This window comes from Mustelus asterias, chromosome X (assembly GCF_964213995.1).
Source record: "Mustelus asterias chromosome X, sMusAst1.hap1.1, whole genome shotgun sequence".
In the NCBI taxonomy this organism is placed as follows: domain Eukaryota; kingdom Metazoa; phylum Chordata; class Chondrichthyes; order Carcharhiniformes; family Triakidae; genus Mustelus; species Mustelus asterias.
Genome location: NC_135834.1, coordinates 3,132,542 through 3,155,518, shown reverse-complemented (window position 1 = coordinate 3,155,518; position 22,977 = coordinate 3,132,542). Strand labels below are relative to the sequence as shown.

Below are 22,977 nucleotides of genomic sequence, written 5' to 3'. Positions count from 1 at the left end.
ATAGTTCCCTGCCTTCTGCCTTTCTCCCTTTATGAACAAGAGCGTCATATTGGCTGTTTTCCAATCTCCTGGTACCCTCCCGAAATTTAGTGATTTACGAAAAATTTCAACCAATGGGTTCCCATCTCTGCATCCACTTGCATTAAAACCCTAGCGTGCAGTTCATCGGGTCCTGGCAACTTTTTCCCTTTAGCGCTTTGAGTTTCTCTAATACTCTATTCTTTGCGATTGGGAGTTTTTGAAGTTCTACTCTGTGATTTGAAATCGCCCATCTGATAACTTCGGGATAGTTTCAATGTCTTCCACAGTGAAGACAAAGCAAAAAATTGCTTGAGCATTTCCACCATTTCTTTGTATTTAGCTCTGCTTCCTATTGATATATCCATCAAAACTCTGACAACTTGTTTTTTTATGCTGCATGCAAAATTTCCTTCAAAATTCATTTTCTTCCTTCTTCGGAGCTTTTTAGTCTTTTGCTATTGGATCCCAAAAGCTTCTCAGTCTCTGGTTTACCACTATCCCTTGCCACTTTGTATATCCTGCTTTTCAATTTAACATTATCCTTGACCTGTGTTAACCATGGATTTTGTCTCTTTCTCCTGGAATCATAGAATCATAGAAACCCTACAGTGCAGAAGGAGGCCATTCGGCCCATCGAGTCTGCACCGACCACAATCCCACCCAGGCCCTATCCCCACATATTTACCCGCTAATCCCTCTAACCTACGCATCTCAGGACTCTAAGGGGCAATTTTTAACCTGACCAATCAACCTAACCTGCACATCTTTGGACTCTTTTTGATTGGGATAAAATCTTGCTGGGCATTTGGGACCAGCTGTTTGAATATCGGCCACTGCTCATCTACTGACCTGTATCTTAGCTTGTTTACCCAGTTCACCTTAGACAACTCCTCCCTCATACCATTAGAATTGCCCTTATTTAAGCTGACGACACTGGGTATGGACCTATGGCATTCATCCTGAAACTGTACCTGGAATTCTATCATATTGTGGTCACTAACCCCGGGAGGTCCACGGATCACTGTTCGGGTACACTGAGGGAGAATTTAGCGCGGCCAACACATCTAACCAGCACGTCTTTCGGACTGTGGGAGGAAACTGGAGCACCTGGAGGAAACCCACGCAAACACGGGGTGAATGTGCAGACTCCGCATGGACAGTGACCCAAGCTGGGAATCGAACCCGGGTCCCTGACACTGTGATGTAGCAGTGCTAACCACTGTGCCACCATGTAGCCCAAAGATGCTGTCAGACCTGCTGAGATTTTCCAGTATTTTCTGTTTTGGTTTCCGATTCCAGCATCTGCAGTATTTTGCTTTTATGGAAATATTGCAACATCAGATTGCTGTTCATTACTCCCCCAACAGATGGCAGTAATCTCCAAAAGAAGAGCTACATTCTCAGTGTAAAACAATCTCTTTTTATTTCCATCATTGGGTGACATTGGCATTATCCTTGTCTTTTGGTTTGACGATTGATTCCCAGAGGCAGATGGATATTCTTTGTCAAGCTTCCAATTGGGAAGAGGAATGGCATCCACAAGTGCCAACACCAGACATCGCCCGCCAAGGACATCACAGACATGGGGGTGTGGCAGACAGCAAGTTGCCTCCACGTCCGCTGTGGATGTTGGGGATGCAGCAAGATGTGGCAGCAGGGTTAGGAAGGTTAAGAGGCTCCAGTTGCACAGTGTGGGCACAGGTATTAAGCACTTGGAGATAACAACCACCTCTGTGAATAAACTCTCATTAATTGCGCCCTTTCTATGACTCTCTGTTCTGGTGAGCTGTATTCCTGACCTGAAAACTTGATACCTGTGCCAGAGAAAGGCTGTGTGCTCAGTCCAAAGCTTCCTCCATGTGCTTCCTGCAAGGCTATCAGCACGTTAATGATGTCCCTTCACAGTGAAGCCTGTTTCTCATCGGGTATGAGGATGTCTCCCACAATGTACAGAGCTACCGTCACTCATCCCAGTCATTGTCAGTGTGTGCGCTCTCTGCATGCCCCCTCCGACCTTCCCTCACTCCCTCCCCCCCCCCCCCATCCCACCCTACCCTCCCTCCCCCCCCCCCCATCCCACCCTACCCTCCCTCCCGCCCCCCCATCCCACCCTACCCTCCCCCCCCCATCCCACCCTACCCTCCCTCCCCCCCCATCCCACCCTACCCTCCCTCACCCCCCCATCCCACCCTACCCTCCCTCACCCCCATCCCACCCTCACCCCCATCCCACCCTCACCCCCATCCCACCCTCACCCCCATCCCAACTCCTTCAACCTCCAGTGACAATGAGCCTCAAGGGCACAGATCAGGAGAAGTGAAACTCTCTGTGTGACATCGCTATGACATGTTTAGTTTTACTTAGTTTATTTATTAGTGTCACGAGTAGGCTTACATTAACACTGCAGTGAAGTTACTGTGAAAATCCCCTCATAGCCACACTGGCGCCTGTTCGGGTACACTGAGGGAGAATTTAGCATGACCAATCCACCTAAACAGCACGTCTTTGGACTGTGGGAAGAAACTGGAGCACCTGGAGGAAACCCACGCAGACACGGGGAGAACGTGCAAACTCCACACCGACAGTCACCCAAGTCGGGAATCGAACCCAGGTCCTTGGTGCTGTGAGGCAGCAGTGCTAACCACTGTGCTACTGTGCCACCCAATGATCTTGGTCATTGAGAGTAAGCAAGCTGCCATCAGCCAGACAGGAGTCAGACATTCACAGAAGCTGGGTGAGGATTTATGCACTGCCCCCACTGCAAGTTGTCATCATGCTCCTGGAATGTGGGGCGATGGGCAACTGCTCCCTCCCCATGACATGAGCCTTATCAGTCAGACAGGAGGGCAATGCTCACAGAAGCCATGTGACGTTGACGGGATGCCCTCAGCAGTTTCCTCATCATCCTCCATGAATCTAGTGGCAATGAACCCGTCCCAAGTTTGTCTGCACTCTCTGGCCATCGTCACTGCCTCATGGCCAACATCCTCTCCCTCCTGGACCGCCTCTCTTGTCTGCCTCAACATCCTCCTTGTCTGAGGAAACCTGTCGCTCCTCCATGTCCCCCTCAGACAGTTTCTCTGCGCATTGAAGCGCCAGGTTGTGAAGGACACAGCAGACGACAATGATGCGTGACACCCTCAGTGGACTGTACCGCAGGACTCCAGCAGCCCAAACCACGCACTGGAACCACATTTCCAGCATCCCAATGGTCTGATCCACCAAAGTGTGAGTTACAGCATGAGCCTCCGCTGCATTCTGGTCTGTACACAGGCATCATCAGCCTCTCCTCAGTGAGTATCTCCTGTCCCCAAGGAGCCAACCCTGTCGCTGCTGTGAGCCCTGAAACATGGCGGGGATCTGAGAGCAGCTCGGGATGTACACTGCTAGGGAACCCAGCTCACACCTGGAGGGTGAGCTTCATGTTGTCTCAGAGCAGCTGAACATTCCAGGAGCGGAAGCAGCTCATGAACTCCATTCCTTGATGCCCAGGGATCGGAGAGCCACGTGAGTGCAGTCAATGGCACCCTATAGAAAGTAAGAAGTTTAACAACACCAGGTTAAAGTCCAACAGGTTTATTTGGTAGCAAAAGCCACACTATGGCTTTTACACCAGTGAAGTTACTGTGAAAATCCCCTCATAGCCACACTCCGGCGCCTGTTCGGGTACACTGAGGGAGAATTTAGCATGACCAATCCACCTAACCTGCACGTCTTTGGACTGTGGGAAGAAACTGGAGCACCCGGAGGAAACCCACGCAGACACGGGGAGAACGTGCAAACTCCACACCGACAGTCACATGACGATGGTGTTTACCCCAGTCCAACGCCGGCATCTCCACATCACCCTATAGAAAGCCAGGTATCGACAAGAATCAGAGAAACCATAGCAGTCGCAGAATAGGGAAGTCAGCGTGGAATCAGCAATCAGTGGCACTCTCACACATCAGTGGTGAGTTAGTGGGCATGATTGGCTGAGCTGTGAGACTGAAGGAATATGAACTGATGAGTGGATGGATGATCTCAGCCGGAAAGCAATGTTCATCGCTGCTCGAGTTCACGCAGTCAGGAATGATCTCGCAGGCAATTCAACACCCCTCCGATCCCAACACTCCCCAACGCAGTCACCACACCGAGTGGATTCCTCAGCTCCTGGTTACAATCCAGCCAGCCACCGCACTATCCCAGGCTTCCCTTCACTGGCTCAGGGCCCTCCAGGAAGGCAATGGGCCAGCAGCAGAAGGATGCTGCCTCAGGAAGGGTCACTTTAAGACTTGGCAGCCTTCCCCTTCTGACACTGCGTCTACCCACCCCCCCCCCCCCCCCCCCCCCCGCCCGCCCCCCATTCCGGGTCCAACTCCTCCTTTTTGACACCGGGCTGTTGCCCCTCTCCCCCTGCCTCTGTGCCGACAAACCTGAACCCTCAGTATCCAGGCTCAGTACATTGGCCCCTTCTGCTGCCAGTGCCCATCTCCTTCCTCCCTCTGCCTGTTTCTGCCCCCATGCCTGTTGGCCCCTTCACCTCGAGCCCAGTCCCCATCAAACACTCCCAGGACATGATAGAGAGTAATGCTCCCTCTACACTGTCCCCATCAAACACTCCCAGGACAGGTACAGCACAGGGTTAGATACAGAGTAAAGCTCCCTCTACACTGTCCCTCCATCAAACACTCCCAGGACAGGTACAGCACGGGGTTAGATACAGAGTAAAGCTCCCTCTACACTGTCCCCCCATCAAACACTCCCAGGACAGGTACAGCACGGGGTTAGATACAGAGTAAAGCTCCCTCTACACTGTCCCCCCCATCAAACACTCCCAGGACAGGTACAGCACGGGGTTAGATACAGAGTAATGCTCCCTCTACACTGTCCCCATCAAACACTCCCAGGACAGGTACAGCACGGGGTTAGATACAGAGTAAAGCTCCCTCTACACTGTCCCCATCAAGCACTCCCAGGACAGGTACAGCACGGGGTTAGATACAGAGTAAAGCTCCCTCTACACTGTCCCCCATCAAACACTCCCAGGACAGGTACAGCACAGGGTTTGATAAAGAGTTAAACTTAAAGTTTACTTATTTGTGTCACAAGTAAGGCTGACATTAACACTGTAATTAAGTTACTGTGAAAATCCCCTAGTCACCACACTCCTGTTCGGGTACACTGAGGGAGAATTTAGCATAACAAAAGCACCTGACCATCACGTCTTTCAGACTGTGGGAGGAAACCCATGCAGACACGAGGAGAATGTGCAGACTCCACACAGACAGTGACCCGAGCCGGGAATTGAACCCAGGTCCCTGGAGCTGTGAAGCAGCAGTGCTAACCACGGGGCCACCCACGAGGCAGCACTGTAACATCAGGACTGAAGACAAATGTGTACGGGTGGGTGGAGTGTGTACTGACCCTGTCCTGCTGTCAATCCACAGGGCACTGATTTGGAGGGGCAGTGTCCTCGCTCTAGATTGAGGCACCGGTTTATCTTCTGGAGTAGTTGCATGGCATGGCACGCAGGCGGGCTGTCTGTGACGTGGCTCCGAGCAGGATACACGCTGAAGTGGGACACATCTGTGAAAGCAGGACTTTCTGAGGGAATAAATCTGATCAAAGGAATAACAGAATGATTAAAACAAAGACCCAAAGCACATTGTACAAGTTAGGAAGGTTTAATTTGCTGCGTGCGTTGGTGAGAATGCGCGCCAATCAAATCTTCTTCAGCACTCAATTTGCGCCTTTTGCGTTAATGGCCGTTTGTTCGCTGTCGATTATTCCCACAATGCACTTTGTTGCACAGACGGTGGTTTCGGGGGCTGCGTTTGCTGCTTTTCGATTGGTTAAAGGCCTTTTTGAAACAAACTTGCTTGCCTGCCGTCCTATCCGCGCACTTGCGCTAATTTCCCGGCTTTGAAACAAGCGTCAACGCGGCAAAAGCTGCCAAGAGGGAGGCTGAGCAGAGGAAGAGGCCTCCGAGGAACGGGCCAGAGTGGAACTTTCCAGCAATGTCGGAGCGGGGGCGGGCGTCTGTTTGCTGGGTGTGCAGGAGTTTAAGTTTATTTTACTTATTAGTGTCACAAGTACAAAGAACAAAGAAAATTACAGCACAGGAACAGGCCCTTCGGCCCTCCAAGCCTGCACCGACCATGCTGCCTGACTTAACCAAAACCCCCTACCCTTCCAGGGACCGTATCCCTCTATTCCCATCCTATTCATGTACTTGTCAAGACGCCCCTTAAAAGTCCCTACCGTATCCGCTTCCACTACCTTCCCTGGCAGCGAGTTCCAGGCACCCACTACCCTCTGTGTAAAAAAAATCTGCCTCGTACATCTCCTTTAAACCTTGCCCCTCGCATCTTAAACCTGTGCCCCCTAGTAATTGACTCTTCCACCCTGGGGAAAAGCTTCTGACTATCCACTCTGTCCATGCCCCTCATAATCTTGTAAACTTCTATCAGGTCGTCCCTCAACCTCCGGCATTCCAGTGAGAACAAACCAAGTTTTTCCAACCTCTCCTCATAGCTAATGCCCTCCATACCAGGCAACATCCTGGTAAATCTTTTCTGTACCCTCTCCAAAGCCTCCACATCCTTCTGGTAGTGTGGCGACCAGAATTGAACACTATATTCCAAGTGCGGCCTAACTAAGGTTCTATAAAGCTGCAACATTGTTCCACTGGAGCAAGCTGAGAGGGAGTGATTGGAGGCAGCAGTGCTGGTGAGAGATTAATTGAATTGTTTATTTATTTAATTAGTCAGCTAGTGTGTGTTTTTTTTTGGCCTTTACTTTTGTAGTAGTATTTTAAGTTTAAAGTGAAAACTGGAAGTGGGCTGCTAAGGAGTCTGGGAAGGGTTTTTTAAGCGCGCGAAGTATAAAAGGTAGGCTGCAGTATACAGCGGGCAGCGTCGGGAGCGGGCAGTGGAGTGCGTGGGAAGCAGAGTGTGAGCTATAAGGCTTTGGCTCACAGGGCTTAGGCAGAAAGGGCGAGCAGGGGTGAGTTTAATTCATTTCTGCACCTTCTGCCTGGTACTGGCAAGGTATCTAGAGGGGATGGGTGTGCAGGCAGTGCTATGTTCCTCTTGCACTATGTTTGAGGTGAGGGACGATGTCAGTGTCCCTGCTGATTACATCTGTGGGAAGTGCACCCATCTGCAGCTCCTCCAAAACCGTGTTAGGGAACTGGAGCTGGAGTTGGATGAACTTAGGATCATTAGGGACGCAGAGGTGGCCATAGACAGAAGCTTTAGGAATACAGTTACTCCGAGGAATGAAAACAGATGGGTGACAGTGAGAGGGGCTGGGAGGAAGCAGTCCATGCAGGGATCCCCGGTGGTCGTTCCCCTTAGCAACAAGTATTCCGCTTTGGATACGGTTGAGGGGGATGACATACCAGTGGTGAGCCGCAGTGAGAGGATCTCCAGCACTGTGTCCGTCTCTGTGGCTCGGGAGGGTAAGGGGCAGAGCAGGAGGGCAATAGTTATTGGGGACTCGTTAGTTAGAGGGATAGATAGGAGGTTCTGTGGCAGCAAAAGAGACTCACGGATGGTATGTTGCCTACCGGATGGTCCGTGACGTCTCAGACCGTGTTTTCCGGATTCTGAAGGGGGAGGGGAAACAGTCACAAGTCGTGGTACACATTGGTACCAATGACATAGGTAAGAGAAGGGACGGGGATTTAAAGCAGGAATTTCTGGAGCTGGGCTGGAAGCTGAGAGCCAAGACGAAACATGTGGTCATCTCTGGTACGTTGCCGGTGCCACGTGATAGCGAGTTGAGGAACAGGGAGAGAGTGCAGTTAAACATGTGGTTGCAGGGATGGTGTAGGGGGGAGGGTTTCAGATACGTGGATAATTGGAACACATTCTGGGGAAGGTGGGACCTGTACAAACAGGACGGGGTGCACCTGAACCAGAGGGGCACCAATATCCTAGGAGGGAAATTTGATACGGCTCTTCAGGGGGGTTTAAACTAACTTGTCAGGGGAGTGGGAAAAGGAGTTGTAGTCCAGAAGTCAGTGAGGGTGGTGAGGTATTGGGGAAGGTATCTGGGTCAAGGGTGGGTACCGGTAGACAGGAAGGTGGGTTGAAGTGTGTCTACTTCAATGCAAGGAGCATCCGGAACAAGGTAGATGAACTTGGGGCGTGGATTGGTACTTGGGACTACGATGTTGTGGCCATTACGGAGACGTGGGTAGAACAAGGACAGGAATGGTTGTTGGACGTTCCGGGGTATAGATGTTTCACTAAGTGTAGGGAAGCTGGTAAAAGAGGTGGAGGAGTGGCATTGTTAATCAAGGATAGTTTAACGGCTGCGGAAAGGCACTTCGAGGGGGATCTGCACACTGAGGTAATATGGGCTGAGGTTAGAAATAGGAAAGGAGCGGTCACGTTGTTAGGAGTTTACTATAGGCCCCCAAATAGTAATAGAGATGTGGAGGAAGAAATTGCTAAGCAGATTATGGATATGTGTAGGGGTCACAGGGTAGTTGTCATGGGGGACTTTAACTTTCCAAATATTGATTGGAACCTTTGTAGGTCAAATAGTTCGGATGGGGCAGTTTTTGTGCAGTGTGTGCAGGAGGGTTTCCTGACACAATATGTGGATAGGCCGACAAGAGGTGAGGCCACATTGGATTTGGTACTGGGAAATGAACCGGGCCAAGTGTTAGATTTGGTTGTGGGAGAGCACTTTGGAGATAGTGACCACAATTCGGTGTCTTTTGTTATTGCAATGGAGAGGGATAGGGCCGTACGGCAGGGCAAGGTTTACAATTGGGGGAGAGGTAATTATGATGCGATTAGGCAAGAATAAGGGGGCATAAGTTGGGAACAGAAACTGTCAGGGAAAGGAACTAATGAAAAGTGGAACTTTTTCAAGGAACAAATACTGGATGTCCTTGATAGGTATGTCCCTGTCAGGCAGGGAGGAAATGGCCGAGTGAGGGAACCATGGTTCACGAAAGAGGTGGAATGTCTTGTGAAAAGGAAGAGGGAAGCTTATGTAGGGATGAGGAAACAAGGTTCAGATGGCTCGATTGAGGGTTACAAGTTAGCAAGGAATGAGCTGAAAAAGGGGCTTAGGAGAGCTAGGAGGGGACACGAGAAGTCCTTGGCGGGTCGGATCAAGGAAAACCCCAAGGCTTTTTACTCTTATGTGAGGAATAAAAGAATGACCAGGGTGAGGTTAGGGCCGGTCAAGGACAGTGGTGGGAACTTGTGTATGGAGTCAGTAGAGATAGGCGAGGTAATGAATGAATACTTTTCTTCAGTGTTCACCAAGGAGAGGGGCCATGTTTTTGAGGAAGAGAAGGTGTTACAGGCTAATAGGCTGGAGGAAATAAATGTTCGGAGGGAGGATGTCCTGGCAGTTTTGAATAAACTGAAGGTCGATAAGTCCCCTGGGCCTGATGAAATGTATCCTAGGATTCTTTGGGAGGCAAGGGATGAGATTGCAGAGCCTTTGGCTTTGATCTTTGGGTCCTCGCTGTCCACGGGGATGGTGCCAGAGGACTGGAGAATGGCGAATGTTGTTCCTCTGTTTAAGAAAGGGAATAGAAATGACCCTGGTAATTATAGACCGGTTAGTCTTACTTCGGTGGTTGGTAAATTGATGGAAAAGGTCCTTAGGGATGGGATTTACGACCATTTAGAAAGATGCGGATTAATCCGGGATAGTCAGCACGGATTCGTGAAGGGCAAGTCGTGCCTCACACATTTGATAGAATTTTTTGAGGAGGTAACTAAGTGTGTTGATGAAGGTAGGGCAGTTGATGTCATATACATGGATTTTAGTAAGGCGTTTGATAAGGTCCCCCATGGTCGGCTTATGATGAAAGTGAGGAGTTGTGGGATAGAGGGAAAGTTGGCCGATTGGATAGGTAACTGGCTGTCTGATCGAAGTAAGAAGTTTAACAACACCAGGTTAAAGTCCAACAGGTTTATTTGGTAGCAAAAGCCACACAAGCTTTCAGAGCTCTAAGCCCCTTCTTCAGGTGAGTGGGAATTCTGTTCACAAACAGAGCTTATAAAGACACAGACTCAATTTACATGAATAATGGTTGGAATGCGAATACTTACAACTAATCAAGTCTTTAAGAAACAAAACAATGTGAATGGAGAGAGCATCAAGACAGGCTAAAAAGATGTGTATTGTCTCCAGACAAGACAGCCAGTGAAACTCTGCAGGTCCACGCAACTGTGGGAGTTACAGATAGTGTGACATGAACCCAATATCCCAGTTGAGGCCTGATCGAAGACAGAGGGTGGTGGTCGATGGAAAATTTTCGGATTGGAGGCAGGTTGCTAGCGGAGTGCCGCAGGGATCAGTGCTTGGTCCTCTGCTCTTTGTGATTTTTATTAATGACTTAGAGGAGGGGGCTGAAGGGTGGATCAGTAAATTTGCTGATGACACCAAGATTGGTGGAGTAGTGGATGAGGTGGAGGGCTGTTGTAGGCTGCAAAGAGACATAGATAGGATGCAAAGCTGGGCTGAAAAATGGCAAATGGAGTTTAACCCTGATAAATGTGAGGTGATTCATTTTGGTAGGACTAATTTAAATGTGGATTACAGGGTCAAAGGTAGGGTTCTGAAGACTGTGGAGGAACAGAGAGTTCTTGGGGTCCATATCCACAGATCTCTAAAGGTTGCCACTCAAGTGGATAGAGCTGTGAAGGCGGCCGATAGTGTGTTAGCTTTTATTAACAGGGGGTTGGAGTTTAAGAGTCGTGGGGTTATGCTGCAACTGTACAGGACCTTGGTGAGACCACATTTGGAATATTGTGTGCAGTTCTGGTCACCTCACTATAAGAAGGATGTGGAAGCGCTGGAAAGAGTGCAGAGGAGATTTACCAGGATGCTGCCTGATTTGGAGGGTAGGTCTTATGAGGAAAGGTTGAGGGAGCTCGGGCTGTTCTCTCCGGAGCGGAGGAGGCTGAGGGGAGACTTAATAGAGGTTTATAAAATGATGAAGGGGATAGATAGAGTGAATGTTCAAAGACTATTTCCTCGGGTGGATGGAGCTATTACAAGGGGGCATAACTATAGGGTTCGTGGTGGGAGATATAGGAAGGATATCAAAGGTAGGTTCTTTACGCAGAGAGTGGTTGGGGTGTGGAATGGACTGCCTGCAGTGATAGTGGAGTCAGACACTTTAGGAACATCTAAGCGGTTATTGGATAGGCACATGGAGCACACCAGGATGATAGGGAGTGGGATAGCTTGATCTTGGTTTCAGATAAAGCTCGGCACAACATCGTGGGCCGAAGGGCCTGTTCTGTGCTGTACTATTCTGTGTTCTAACATGACTTGCCAATTTTTAAACTCAACACCCCTGCCGATGAAGGCAAGCATGCCATATGCCTTCTTGACTACCTTCTCCACCTGCGTTGCCACTTTCAGTGACCTGTGTACCTGTACACCCAGATCCCTCTGCCCATCAATACTCTTCAGGGTTCTGCCATTTACTGTATATTTCCTATGTGTATTAGACCTTCCAAAATGCATTACTTCACATTTGTCCGGATTAAACTCCATCTGCCATCTCTCCGCCCAAGTCTCCAACCGATCTATATCCTGCTGTATCCTCTGATGGGCCTCATCGCTATCCGCAAATCCACCAACCTTTGTGTCATCCACAGACTTACTAATCAAACCAGTTACATTTTCCTCCAAATCATTTATATATATTACAAACAGTCTTAAATTAACACTGCAATGAAGTTACTGTGAAAACTGGGCTTACGGGAATAGGGTCTGGGTGGGACTGTTGTCGGTGCAGACTCGATGGGCCAAATGGCCTGTGCTGTAGGGATTCTATGAAATTCCCCTCGTCGCCACACTCCGGCGCCTGTTCGGGAACACTGAGGGAGAATTTAGCACGGCCAATGCACCCTAACCAGCACGTCTTTCGGACTGTGAGAGGAAACCGGAGCACCCGGAGGAAACCCACGCAGACATGGGGAGAATGTGCAATCCCCACACAGACAGTGACCCGAGCCGGGAATCGAACCCGGGTCCCTGACGCCATGAGGCAGCAGTGCTAACCACTGTGCCGCCATGATTGGAGGGGGGAGGGGCCAAGAGGGCGTGGGGGGGAGGGGCCGAGAGGGCGTGGGGAGGGAGGGGCCGAGAGGGCGTGGGGAGGGAGGGGCCGAGAGGGCGTGGGGAGGGAGGGGCCGAGAGGGCGTGGGGAGGGAGGGGCCGAGAGGGTGTGGGGAGGGAGGGGCCGAGAGGGCGTGGGGAGGGGGAGGGGCCGAGGGGGAGGGGCCGAGGGGGAGGGGCCGAGAGGGAGGGGCCGAGGGGGAGGGGGAGGGGCCGAGGGGGAGGGGGAGGGGCCGAGAGGGAGGGGGAGGGGCCGAGAGGGAGGGGGAGGGGCCGAGAGGGAGGGGGAGGGGCCGAGAGGGAGGGGGAGGGGCCGAGAGGGAGGGGGAGGGGCCGAGAGGGAGGGGGAGGGGCCGAGAGGGAGGGGGAGGGGCCGAGAGGGAGGGGGGGGCCGAGAGGGAGGGGGGGGGGCCGAGAGGGAGGGGGGGGGGCCGAGAGGGAGGGGGGGGGGCCGAGAGGGAGGGGGGGGGGCCGAGAGGGAGGGGGAGGGGCCGAGAGGGAGGGGCCGAGAGGGAGGGGGAGGGGCCGAGAGGGAGGGGGAGGGGCCGAGAGGGAGGGGGAGGGGCCGAGAGGGAGGGGGAGGGGCCGAGAGGGAGGGGGAGGGGCCGAGAGGGAGGGGGAGGGGCCGAGAGGGAGGGGGAGGGGCCGAGAGGGAGGGGGAGGGGCCGAGAGGGAGGGGGAGGGGCCGAGAGGGAGGGGGAGGGGCCGAGAGGGAGGGGGAGGGGCCGAGAGGGAGGGGGAGGGGCCGAGAGGGAGGGGGAGGGGCCGAGAGGGAGGGGGAGGGGCCGAGAGGGAGGGGGAGGGGCCGAGAGGGAGGGGGAGGGGCCGAGAGGGAGGGGGAGGGGCCGAGAGGGAGGGGGAGGGGCCGAGAGGGAGGGGGAGGGGCCGAGAGGGAGGGGGAGGGGCCGAGAGGGAGGGGGAGGGGCCGAGAGGGAGGGGGAGGGGCCGAGAGGGAGGGGGAGGGGCCGAGAGGGAGGGGGAGGGGCCGAGAGGGAGGGGGAGGGGCCGAGAGGGAGGGGGAGGGGCCGAGAGGGAGGGGGAGGGGCCGAGAGGGAGGGGGGAGGGGCCGAGAGGGAGGGGGGAGGGGCCGAGAGAGTGAGCGCGCTTGGGGCGAGAGAGAGAGAGAGAGAGAAGGGGCGAGAGTGAGAGGAGGGGCCAGAGAAACAGCTTTCTGTTTCAGTTCCTGGCAGGGGCTGTTTAAAGACAGAAGTCTACAAGCTGCTTTCTCTCTCCACAAAGTTTCTCTGACAACTCCAAGACTTTGTACACTAATTTAAAGCAAGAATGCCTGGGCTTGCTAACTCTATTTAAAGTGGGATTTAAGTCTATCAGAGAAATATTGCTTAATTGGAACTGAAATAGTGATGAGTTAGAAATTAAGAGTTGTTTCTTTTCACGTTTAAAGATTGTTCAATGGTTACGAGTTAAACTGCTTCACTTTGTTAAAGTTATATTTAAACTCTGTTGTGAATAAAGCTCCTTTTGATGTAAGATCCCGAATTTGTCAGTGGAATTACTCCTGGAGTGAAGTATCCCATCCTCACACTTGTGCCAAAATAAAGAATTGTTGGAGTGTAGTCTGGCTTCAGAATGTGCCTTGGGGTTCATTGTGCGTGCACATGTACATTGTGTGTGTACACTGTGTGAATTGAATCAATTCAATAATTTTCTAATAAAAAGCTAATACCAAAAATAGAGGTTATGAAGATTCATAAAAAACCCATCTGGTTCCTTTAGGGAAGGAAATCTGCCGTCCTTACCCGGTCTGGCCTACATGTGACTCCAGAGCCACAGCAATGTGGTTGACTCTCAACTGCCCTCTGAAATGGCCGAGCGAGACACTCGGTTCTATTCACCAGCACTGTGTGAAGGAGAGTTAACACTGGGTGATTACTGTGGGCACGGTCGGTGGCAGCCACATTCCCAGGAGAAACGACACGTGAGTGTGTGAGGTGAGTGGGGAATGGTAAGACATGATCCAACACCCATCAGTCACACACCCTGCCAATCCTGTCAGCCCAGGATTGAGCATCAAGTACCAGGAGGTGAGAGGCATCCATGAAGCTAAATCCAGCACAACCCAGCACCTTCAGGACGGGGGAAACCTCTTTCACAATCAACTTCATCTATCAATTGCAGATGAGTGCTCCACTGGCACTCCTTCCCCCTCCCCTGTGACTTACCCCTGCACAGTTTGTGGGATGCTGCGACCATCGTGTGAACTGTCTTTGTGGCGAAGTAAATCAGCTGGCATTGAGAGTTGAGAGGCTGCGTCGTGATGGTGAGAATCTGAGGAGGAGGATAAAGAAGAGAAGTACGTGAGCACGAGACTGGACTGGTGCGTGTGTTACTGAATGACAGCAATCTCTCAGACCCTGCAGCTCAGTGCTGGAAAGAGCAGCTCTCGACAAAATGAACAAACTCATCTCCTGTACCCCACGATGACAGACTAACTATGTCCCCATCCCTAATTACCCCTTGAGAAGGTGGTGGTGAGCTGCCTTCTTGAACCACTGCAGTCCCTGAGGTGTAGGTACACCCACAATGCTGTTAGGGAGGGAGTTCCAGGATTGTTATTGGACATCAGTCAGTCCATGTGATGTAGGTACACCCACAGTGCTGTTAGGGAGGGAGTTGCAGGATTGTTATTGGACATCAGTCAGTCCATGTGGTGTAGGTACACCCACAGTGCTGTTAGGGAGTGAGTTCCAGGATTGTATTGGACATCAGTCAGTCCATGTGGTGTAGGTACACCCACAGTGCTGTTAGGGAGGGAGTTCCAGGATTGTATTGGACATCAGTCAGTCCATGTGGTGTAGGTACACCCACAGTGCTGTTAGGGAGGGAGATCCAGGATTTTGACCCAGTGACAGTGAAGGAACGGTGATATATTTCCCAGTCAGGATGGTGAGTGGCTTGGAGGTGAACTTGCAGCTGGTGGTGTTCCCAGGTATCTGCTGCCCTTGTCCTTCTAGATGGAAGTGGTTGTGTGTTTGGAAGGTGCTGCCTAAGGAGCCTCGGTGAGTTGCTGCAGTGCATCTTGTAGATGGTACACACAGCTGCTACTGAGCGTTGGGGGTGGAAGGAGTGATTTTTTTAACTCATTCATGGGCGTCATTGGCTGGCCAGCATTTATTATCCCCAGACGCCCTTGAACTGAGTCTCTCTCTCGGCCATTTCAGAGGACTGTTGAGAGTCAACCACATTGCTGTGGCTCTGGAGTCACATGTAGGCCAGACCGGGTAAAGATAGCAGATTTCCTTCCCTAAAGGACATTAGTGAATCAGATGGGTTTTTCCAACAATCGACAATGTTTTCGTGGTCATCACTAGATTCTTAATTCCAGATTTTTAAAATATATCATACGGAGTGAATCGAATTGGCTGGAGACTGGCATCTGAGATGCTGGGGATTTCTGGAGGAGGCCGAGATGGATCATCCACTCGGCACGTCTGGCTGAAGATTGCTGTGAATACTCCTGCCTTATCTTTTACACTGATGTGCTGGGCTCCTTCATCATTGAGGATGAGGATATTTGTGGAACCTCCTCCTCCAGTGAGGTGTTTAATTGTCCACCACCATTCACGACTGGATGTGGCAGGGCTGCAGAGCTTAGATCTGACCCACTGATTGTGGGATTGCTGAGTTCTGTCTATTGCATACATGTGGTCCTGTGTTACAGCTGGACTTAGAGATGCCCAACTCCCTCATCTTTGCTGTTGGATTCTCTCTCAGACTGGAATCGCTCCGAATGTGTCTGCCTTCGATGCCAGAACTTACTTAAATACAGCTTACTGCTTACTCAGTATGGAACTTGCTCCCTGTCTCCTTTCTTCTGTGCCTTTCTTCTTCCTCCTTCTCCACTGTGAAGGTGGCTTACAGTCAGATAGTCTTCACCTGGGGACCTGCAACTCCTGCCTGGGTGGAGTAACAGGTTTAAGAAGCCCCACTGACCACTTCCCATTGGGGGAAGTCTCCACCATTCACTCAATCAGGGAGACACATTCGGAGAGATTCCAGTCTGTGAGAGAACCCAACAGCAAAGATGAGGGAATTGGGCATCTCTAAATCCAGCTGTAACACAGGACTACATCCCTCCAGATGAGGTGCTGTTCCTGCAGTTTGCGTTGAGCTTCACTGGAACACTGTAACAGGACGGACATGTGGGCAGGAGAGCAGGGCGCGAAGTTAAAATGGCAAGCGACAGGACGGTTGGAGGTCATGGTTGCAGACTGAGCGAGGGTGTTCCACAAAGCGGTCACCCAGTCTGCGTTTAGTCTCCCCAGTGTAGGGGAGACAGCACTGGGAGCAGCGAATGCACCAGACCAAACTGCAGGAGGTGCAAACGAAACACTGCTTCGCCTGAGAGGAGTGTTTGGGGCCTTGGATGGTGAGGGGCAGGTGTTGCACCTTCAGCGATTGCAGGGAAGTTGCCCTGGGAAGGGGATGAGGAATTGGGAGTGATGGGGGAGTGGACCAGGGTGTCACGGAGGGAGTGCTCCCTGCGGAATGCTGACAGAGGCTGCTGTGTGCAGATGCTGCCACGGTTGTTGAGTGTTAGCCTGTGTGCTGTCAATCTGACATCACAGCACGCAGCATTGCCAACGTTCACTGGGTAAGAAATTCAGCCCAAAAATGTCTCCCGTCCAAGTGTGCCGTTCTGACATTTCCTCCATCAAAACACTGCCAATTAAAAAAAAACCGCTAGATTCCAATTGCATTTCCACCAAATGCCAACCCATCCTTCCACTTCCTCATCCAGGTCATTTATAAAAATCATAAAGAGCAAGGGTCCCAGAACAGATCCCTGGGGCACTCCACTGGTGACCGACCTCCATGCTGAAAAAGACCCATCTACAACCACTCTCTGCCTTCTGTGGGCAAGCCAGTTCTGAATCCACAAAGCAACATCCCCTTGTATCCCATGCCCCTTCACATTCTCCATAAGCCCTGCATGGGGCACCTTATCAAACGCCTTACTGAAATCCATATAAACCACATCTACCCTCTTCCCTCGTCTAAGTGTCTAGTTACATCTTCAAAAAATTCAATTAGGCTCGTAAGGCCTGATCTGCCTTGGACAAAGCCGTGCTGGCTATTTCTGATCATACTATTCCTCTCCAGGTGTTCATAAATCCTGCCTCTCAGGATCTTCTCCATCAACTTACCAACCACTGAGGTTAGACTCACCGGTCTATAATTTCCTGGGCTATCTCTTCTCCCTTTCTTGAATAACGGAACCACATCCACAATCTTCCAGTCCTCCGGAACCTCTGCCATCTCCATTGGTGACGCAAAGATCATCGCCAGAAGCTCAGCAATCTCTTCCCTCGCCTCCCACAGTAACCTGGGGTACATCACATCCAGTCCCGGCGATTTATCTAACTTCATGCTATTCAACAGCTCCAACACATCCTCTTTCCTGATGCCCACATGCTCCATCTTCTCAGTCCACTGCAAGTCTGCACTGCAACTACCAAGATCCTTTTCCACTGTGAATACTGAAGCAAAGTATTCATTGAGTACCTCTGCTATTTCAACCGGTTAAATACAGACTTTCCCACCGTCACATTTGATAGGTCCTACTCCTTCACATCTTATCTTCTTGCTCTTAACATACTTGTAGAATGCCTTGGGGTTTTCCTTTATCCTGTCTGCCAAGGCCTTCTCATGTCCCCGCCTGGCTCTTCTAATTTCCCTCTTAAGTTCTTTCCTACTGGTCGTATACTCTTCTAGATTTCTAACATTACCTAGCTCCCTGAACCTTTTGTAGGCTTTTCTTTTCTTCTTGACTAAATTTGTTACAGCTTTCGTGCACCATGGTTCCTGTAACCTACCATAACTCCCCTGTCTCATTGGAACGTTGCTGTGCAGAGCTCCAGACAAATTTTCCTTGGAAATTTGCCAAATTTCTTCTGTACATTTCCCTGAGAAAGCCTCCTTCCAATTTATGCCTCTAATTTCCTGCCTAATAGCCTCATAATTGCCCTTATTCCAAATAAACACTTTCCTAGCTTGACTGATCCTATCACTCTCCAATGCTAATGTAAAGGAGATAGAGTTATGATCACTATCCCCAAAATGCTCTCCCACGGAGAGATCTGACACCTGCCCAGGTTCATTCCCTAATACCAAATCAAGTACAGCCTCTTCTCTTGTAGGCTTATCCACATACTGTGTCAGGAAGCCCTCCTGAACACACCTAACAAACTCCTCCCTATCTAAACCCCTTGGCAGGATTCGAACCCAGATCCCCAGACGATTATCCTGAATCACTGGATTACTAGCCCAGTGACAATGCCACTACGCCACTGCCGCTGGTCATGATCACATTGCTGTTTGTGGGAGCTTGCTGTGCACAACATGGCTGCTCTGGACACATTGAAAAGTATTTGATTTGCTGGAAAGTGCTTTGGGAGGGTCCTGTAGGCATGGAAAGGTGCTGCAGAAATGCCAGGTCATCCCGTCATTGTCACAATGATTTGAAGGTGCCAATTACTCAGCAGGGATTGGGGGAACATGTTGTTTAACTTGAGGCACAGGTGGACTGATCTGCAGGGGTAGAAATCAGCTGCAGAGCTGTGCGTGCTGCGCTCCGTGGCAAAAGTGAAACCAAGACGAGATCACATGACACACTTCCTTCCTGGTGATGTCATGCTGCTGTCCCTTAAAGGCACATGGCAACACTTGTCACTTTCCCGAGGTGGCAGTCACAAACAGAACATTTATTTCTGTCGTATCTTTCACGATCTTAAAGATCCCAACCTTCCATGTGTAGTCACTGTCAGACAGTTACTGTATGAAATGCAAATGTCCTTTGATGCAACTGTTCATTGAGAGAGACATTTGGATTGCCCCACCCGTGGCAGCTGCACCTTGCCTAGGCCCCAGGCTCTCGCTCCTGAAGCCTCGCTGCCTCTTTAGCTCACTTTCCTCTTCATTCTGCGGGATTTACGCAGCACCATTCCGTGCCTCCAATTTCCTGTCAAGTTTGTGGATGTCGCCATGTTTAGTATAAGACTGGTCCAATCACCATGCAAGAGAGAAAACAACTCCTCAAATGAAGAGCCTTTTAGTCGAGAGTTGGGCCTGTGCTGGTAATTTGGTGAAAAGCCCTCACTGAGGAGCTTACTGACTTGGAAAGAGGGATGAGAAGAATGACGGAGGATTTAGGCCCAGTTCAGACAAATAGCAGAGTGCTGGAACAGGCTTTCCAACACTCACATAGCATTCAAATATGCAATCGCATCATTGGCATCCTCTTCAAACCCAAGAGTCAGTTCAACTTCCAGAAACATGGACAATAATTTGGGGTCTCATGTCGAACCTAATCTTCACCCGGGAGTTTGAACAGTCACATATCAGCTCCAACTGTACCCCAGTGAGAGTCAGCACCTTCAGGAGAGAGAGAGAGACCAACTGTACCCCAGTGAGAGTCAGCACCTTCAGGAGAGAGAGAGAGACCAACTGTACCCCAGTGAGAGTCAGCACCTTCAGGAGAGAGAGAGAGACCAACTGTACCCCAGTGAGAGTCAGCACCTTCAGGAGAGAGAGAGAGACACCAACTGTACCCCAGTGAGAGTCAGCACCTTCAGGAGAGAGAGAGAGACCAACTGTACCCCAGTGAGAGTCAGCACCTTCAGGGGAGAGAGAGAGAGAGACCAACTGTACCCCAGTGAGAGTCAGCACCTTCAGGAGAGAGAGAGAGAGAGAGAGACCAACTGTACCCCAGTGAGAGTCAGCACCTTCAGGAGAGAGAGAGAGAGACCAACTGTACCCCAGTGAGAGTCAGCACCTTCAGGAGAGAGAGAGAGACCAACTGTACCCCAGTAAGAGTCAGCACCTTCAGGAGAGAGAGAGAGAGAGACCAACTGTACCCCAGTGAGAGTCAGCACCTTCAGGGGAGAGAGAGAGACCAACTGTACCCCAGTGAGAGTCAGCACCTTCAGGAGAGAGAGAGAGACCAACTGTATCCCAGTGAGAGTCAGCACCTTCAGGAGAGAGAGAGAGACCAACTGTACCCCAGTAAGAGTCAGCACCTTCAGGAGAGAGAGAGAGAGACCAACTGTTCCCCAGTGAGAGTCAGCACCTTCAGGAGAGAGAGAGAGAGACCAACTGTACCCCAGTGAGAGTCAGCACCTTCAGGAGAGAGAGAGAGACACCAACTGTACCCCAGTGAGAGTCAGCACCTTCAGGAGAGAGAGAGAGAGACCAACTGTACCCCAGTGAGAGTCAGCACCTTCAGGAGAGAGAGAGAGACCAACTGTACCCCAGTGAGAGTCAGCACCTTCAGGAGAGAGAGAGAGACCAACTGTACCCCAGTGAGAGTCAGCACCTTCAGGAGAGAGAGAGAGACACCAACTGTACCCCAGTGAGAGTCAGCACCTTCAGGAGAGAGAGAGAGACCAACTGTACCCCAGTGAGAGTCAGCACCTTCAGGGGAGAGAGAGAGAGAGACCAACTGTACCCCAGTGAGAGTCAGCACCTTCAGGAGAGAGAGAGAGAGAGAGAGACCAACTGTACCCCAGTGAGAGTCAGCACCTTCAGGAGAGAGAGAGAGAGACCAACTGTACCCCAGTGAGAGTCAGCACCTTCAGGAGAGAGAGAGAGACCAACTGTACCCCAGTAAGAGTCAGCACCTTCAGGAGAGAGAGAGAGAGAGACCAACTGTACCCCAGTGAGAGTCAGCACCTTCAGGGGAGAGAGAGAGACCAACTGTACCCCAGTAAGAGTCAGCACCTTCAGGAGAGAGAGAGACCAACTGTTCCCCAGTGAGAGTCAGCACCTTCAGGAGAGAGAGAGAGAGAGACCAACTGTACCCCAGTGAGAGTCAGCACCTTCAGGAGAGAGAGAGAGACACCAACTGTACCCCAGTGAGAGTCAGCACCTTCAGGAGAGAGAGAGAGAGACCAACTGTACCCCAGTGAGAGTCAGCACCTTCAGGAGAGAGAGAGAGACCAACTGTACCCCAGTAAGAGTCAGCACCTTCAGGAGAGAGAGAGAGAGACCAACTGTACCCCAGTGAGAGTCAGCACCTTCAGGAGAGAGAGAGAGACCAACTGTTCCCCAGTGAGAGTCAGCACCTTCAGGAGAGAGAGAGAGAGACCAACTGTACCCCAGTGAGAGTCAGCACCTTCAGGAGAGAGAGAGAGACACCAACTGTACCCCAGTGAGAGTCAGCACCTTCAGGAGAGAGAGAGAGAGACCAACTGTACCCCAGTGAGAGTCAGCACCTTCAGGGGAGAGAGACCAACTGTTCCCCAGTGAGAGTCAGCACCTTCAGGAGAGAGAGAGAGAGACCAACTGTACCCCAGTGAGAGTCAGCACCTTCAGGAGAGAGAGAGAGACCAACTGTACCCCAGTAAGAGTCAGCACCTTCAGGAGAGAGAGAGAGAGACCAACTGTACCCCAGTGAGAGTCAGCACCTTCAGGAGAGAGAGAGAGACACCAACTGTACCCCAGTGAGAGTCAGCACCTTCAGGAGAGAGAGAGAGAGACCAACTGTACCCCAGTGAGAGTCAGCACCTTCAGGGGAGAGAGACCAACTGTTCCCCAGTGAGAGTCAGCACCTTCAGGAGAGAGAGAGACCAACTGTACCCCAGTGAGAGTCAGCACCTTCAGGAGAGAGAGAGAGAGACCAACTGTACCCCAGTGAGAGTCAGCACCTTCAGGAGAGAGAGAGAGACCAACTGTACCCCAGTGAGAGTCAGCACCTTCAGGGGAGAGAGAGAGAGACCAACTGTACCCCAGTGAGAGTCAGCACCTTCAGGGGAGAGAGAGAGAGACCAACTGTATCCCAGTGAGAGTCAGCACCTTCAGGAGAGAGAGAGAGACCAACTGTACCCCAGTAAGAGTCAGCACCTTCAGGAGAGAGAGAGAGAGACCAACTGTACCCCAGTGAGAGTCAGCACCTTCAGGAGAGAGAGACCAACTGTACCCCAGTGAGAGTCAGCACCTTCAGGAGAGAGAGAGAGAGACCAACTGTACCCCAGTGAGAGTCAGCACCTTCAGGAGAGAGAGAGAGAGACCAACTGTACCCCAGTGAGAGTCAGCACCTTCAGGAGAGAGAGAGAGACCAACTGTACCCCAGTGAGAGTCAGCACCTTCAGGGGAGAGAGACCAACTGTTCCCCAGTGAGAGTCAGCACCTTCAGGGGAGAGAGACCAACTGTTCCCCAGTGAGAGTCAGCACCTTCAGGAGAGAGAGAGAGAGACCAACTGTACCCCAGTGAGAGTCAGCACCTTCAGGAGAGAGAGACAGACACCAACTGTACCCCAGTGAGAGTCAGCACCTTCAGGAGAGAGAGAGAGAGACCAACTGTACCCCAGTGAGAGTCAGCACCTTCAGGAGAGAGAGAGAGACACCAACTGTACCCCAGTGAGAGTCAGCACCTTCAGGAGAGAGAGAGAGAGACCAACTGTACCCCAGTGAGAGTCAGCACCTTCAGGGGAGAGAGACCAACTGTTCCCCAGTGAGAGTCAGCACCTTCAGGGGAGAGAGACCAACTGTTCCCCAGTGAGAGTCAGCACCTTCAGGGGAGAGAGACCAACTGTTCCCCAGTGAGAGTCAGCACCTTCAGGGGAGAGAGACCAACTGTTCCCCAGTGAGAGTCAGCACCTTCAGGAGAGAGAGAGAGAGACCAACTGTACCCCAGTGAGAGTCAGCACCTTCAGGAGAGAGAGACAGACACCAACTGTACCCCAGTGAGAGTCAGCACCTTCAGGAGAGAGAGAGAGAGACCAACTGTACCCCAGTGAGAGTCAGCACCTTCAGGAGAGAGAGAGAGACACCAACTGTTCCCCAGTGAGAGTCAGCACCTTCAGGGGAGAGAGACCAACTGTACCCCACTGAGAGTCGGCACCT

The 22,977-nt window shown here is 51.4% G+C and overlaps 1 protein-coding gene across 1 annotated transcript in view; it reads right to left on the bottom strand.

The window, feature by feature from the left end:
* The window catches only part of LOC144481841 (zinc finger protein GLI1-like), a 58,023-nt gene extending 38,902 nt beyond the window's left edge, over positions 1 to 19,121 (bottom strand). The window contains exons 1-3 of the mRNA XM_078200994.1: positions 19,044 to 19,121; positions 14,298 to 14,403; positions 5,428 to 5,607 (exon numbers count right to left, since the gene is read on the bottom strand). Of these exons, the coding sequence (XP_078057120.1) occupies positions 5,428 to 5,607; positions 14,298 to 14,403; positions 19,044 to 19,121 (364 nt within the window). The remainder of the gene's footprint in view (positions 1 to 5,427; positions 5,608 to 14,297; positions 14,404 to 19,043) is intronic.
* Between the last annotated feature and the right edge of the window lie 3,856 nt (positions 19,122 to 22,977).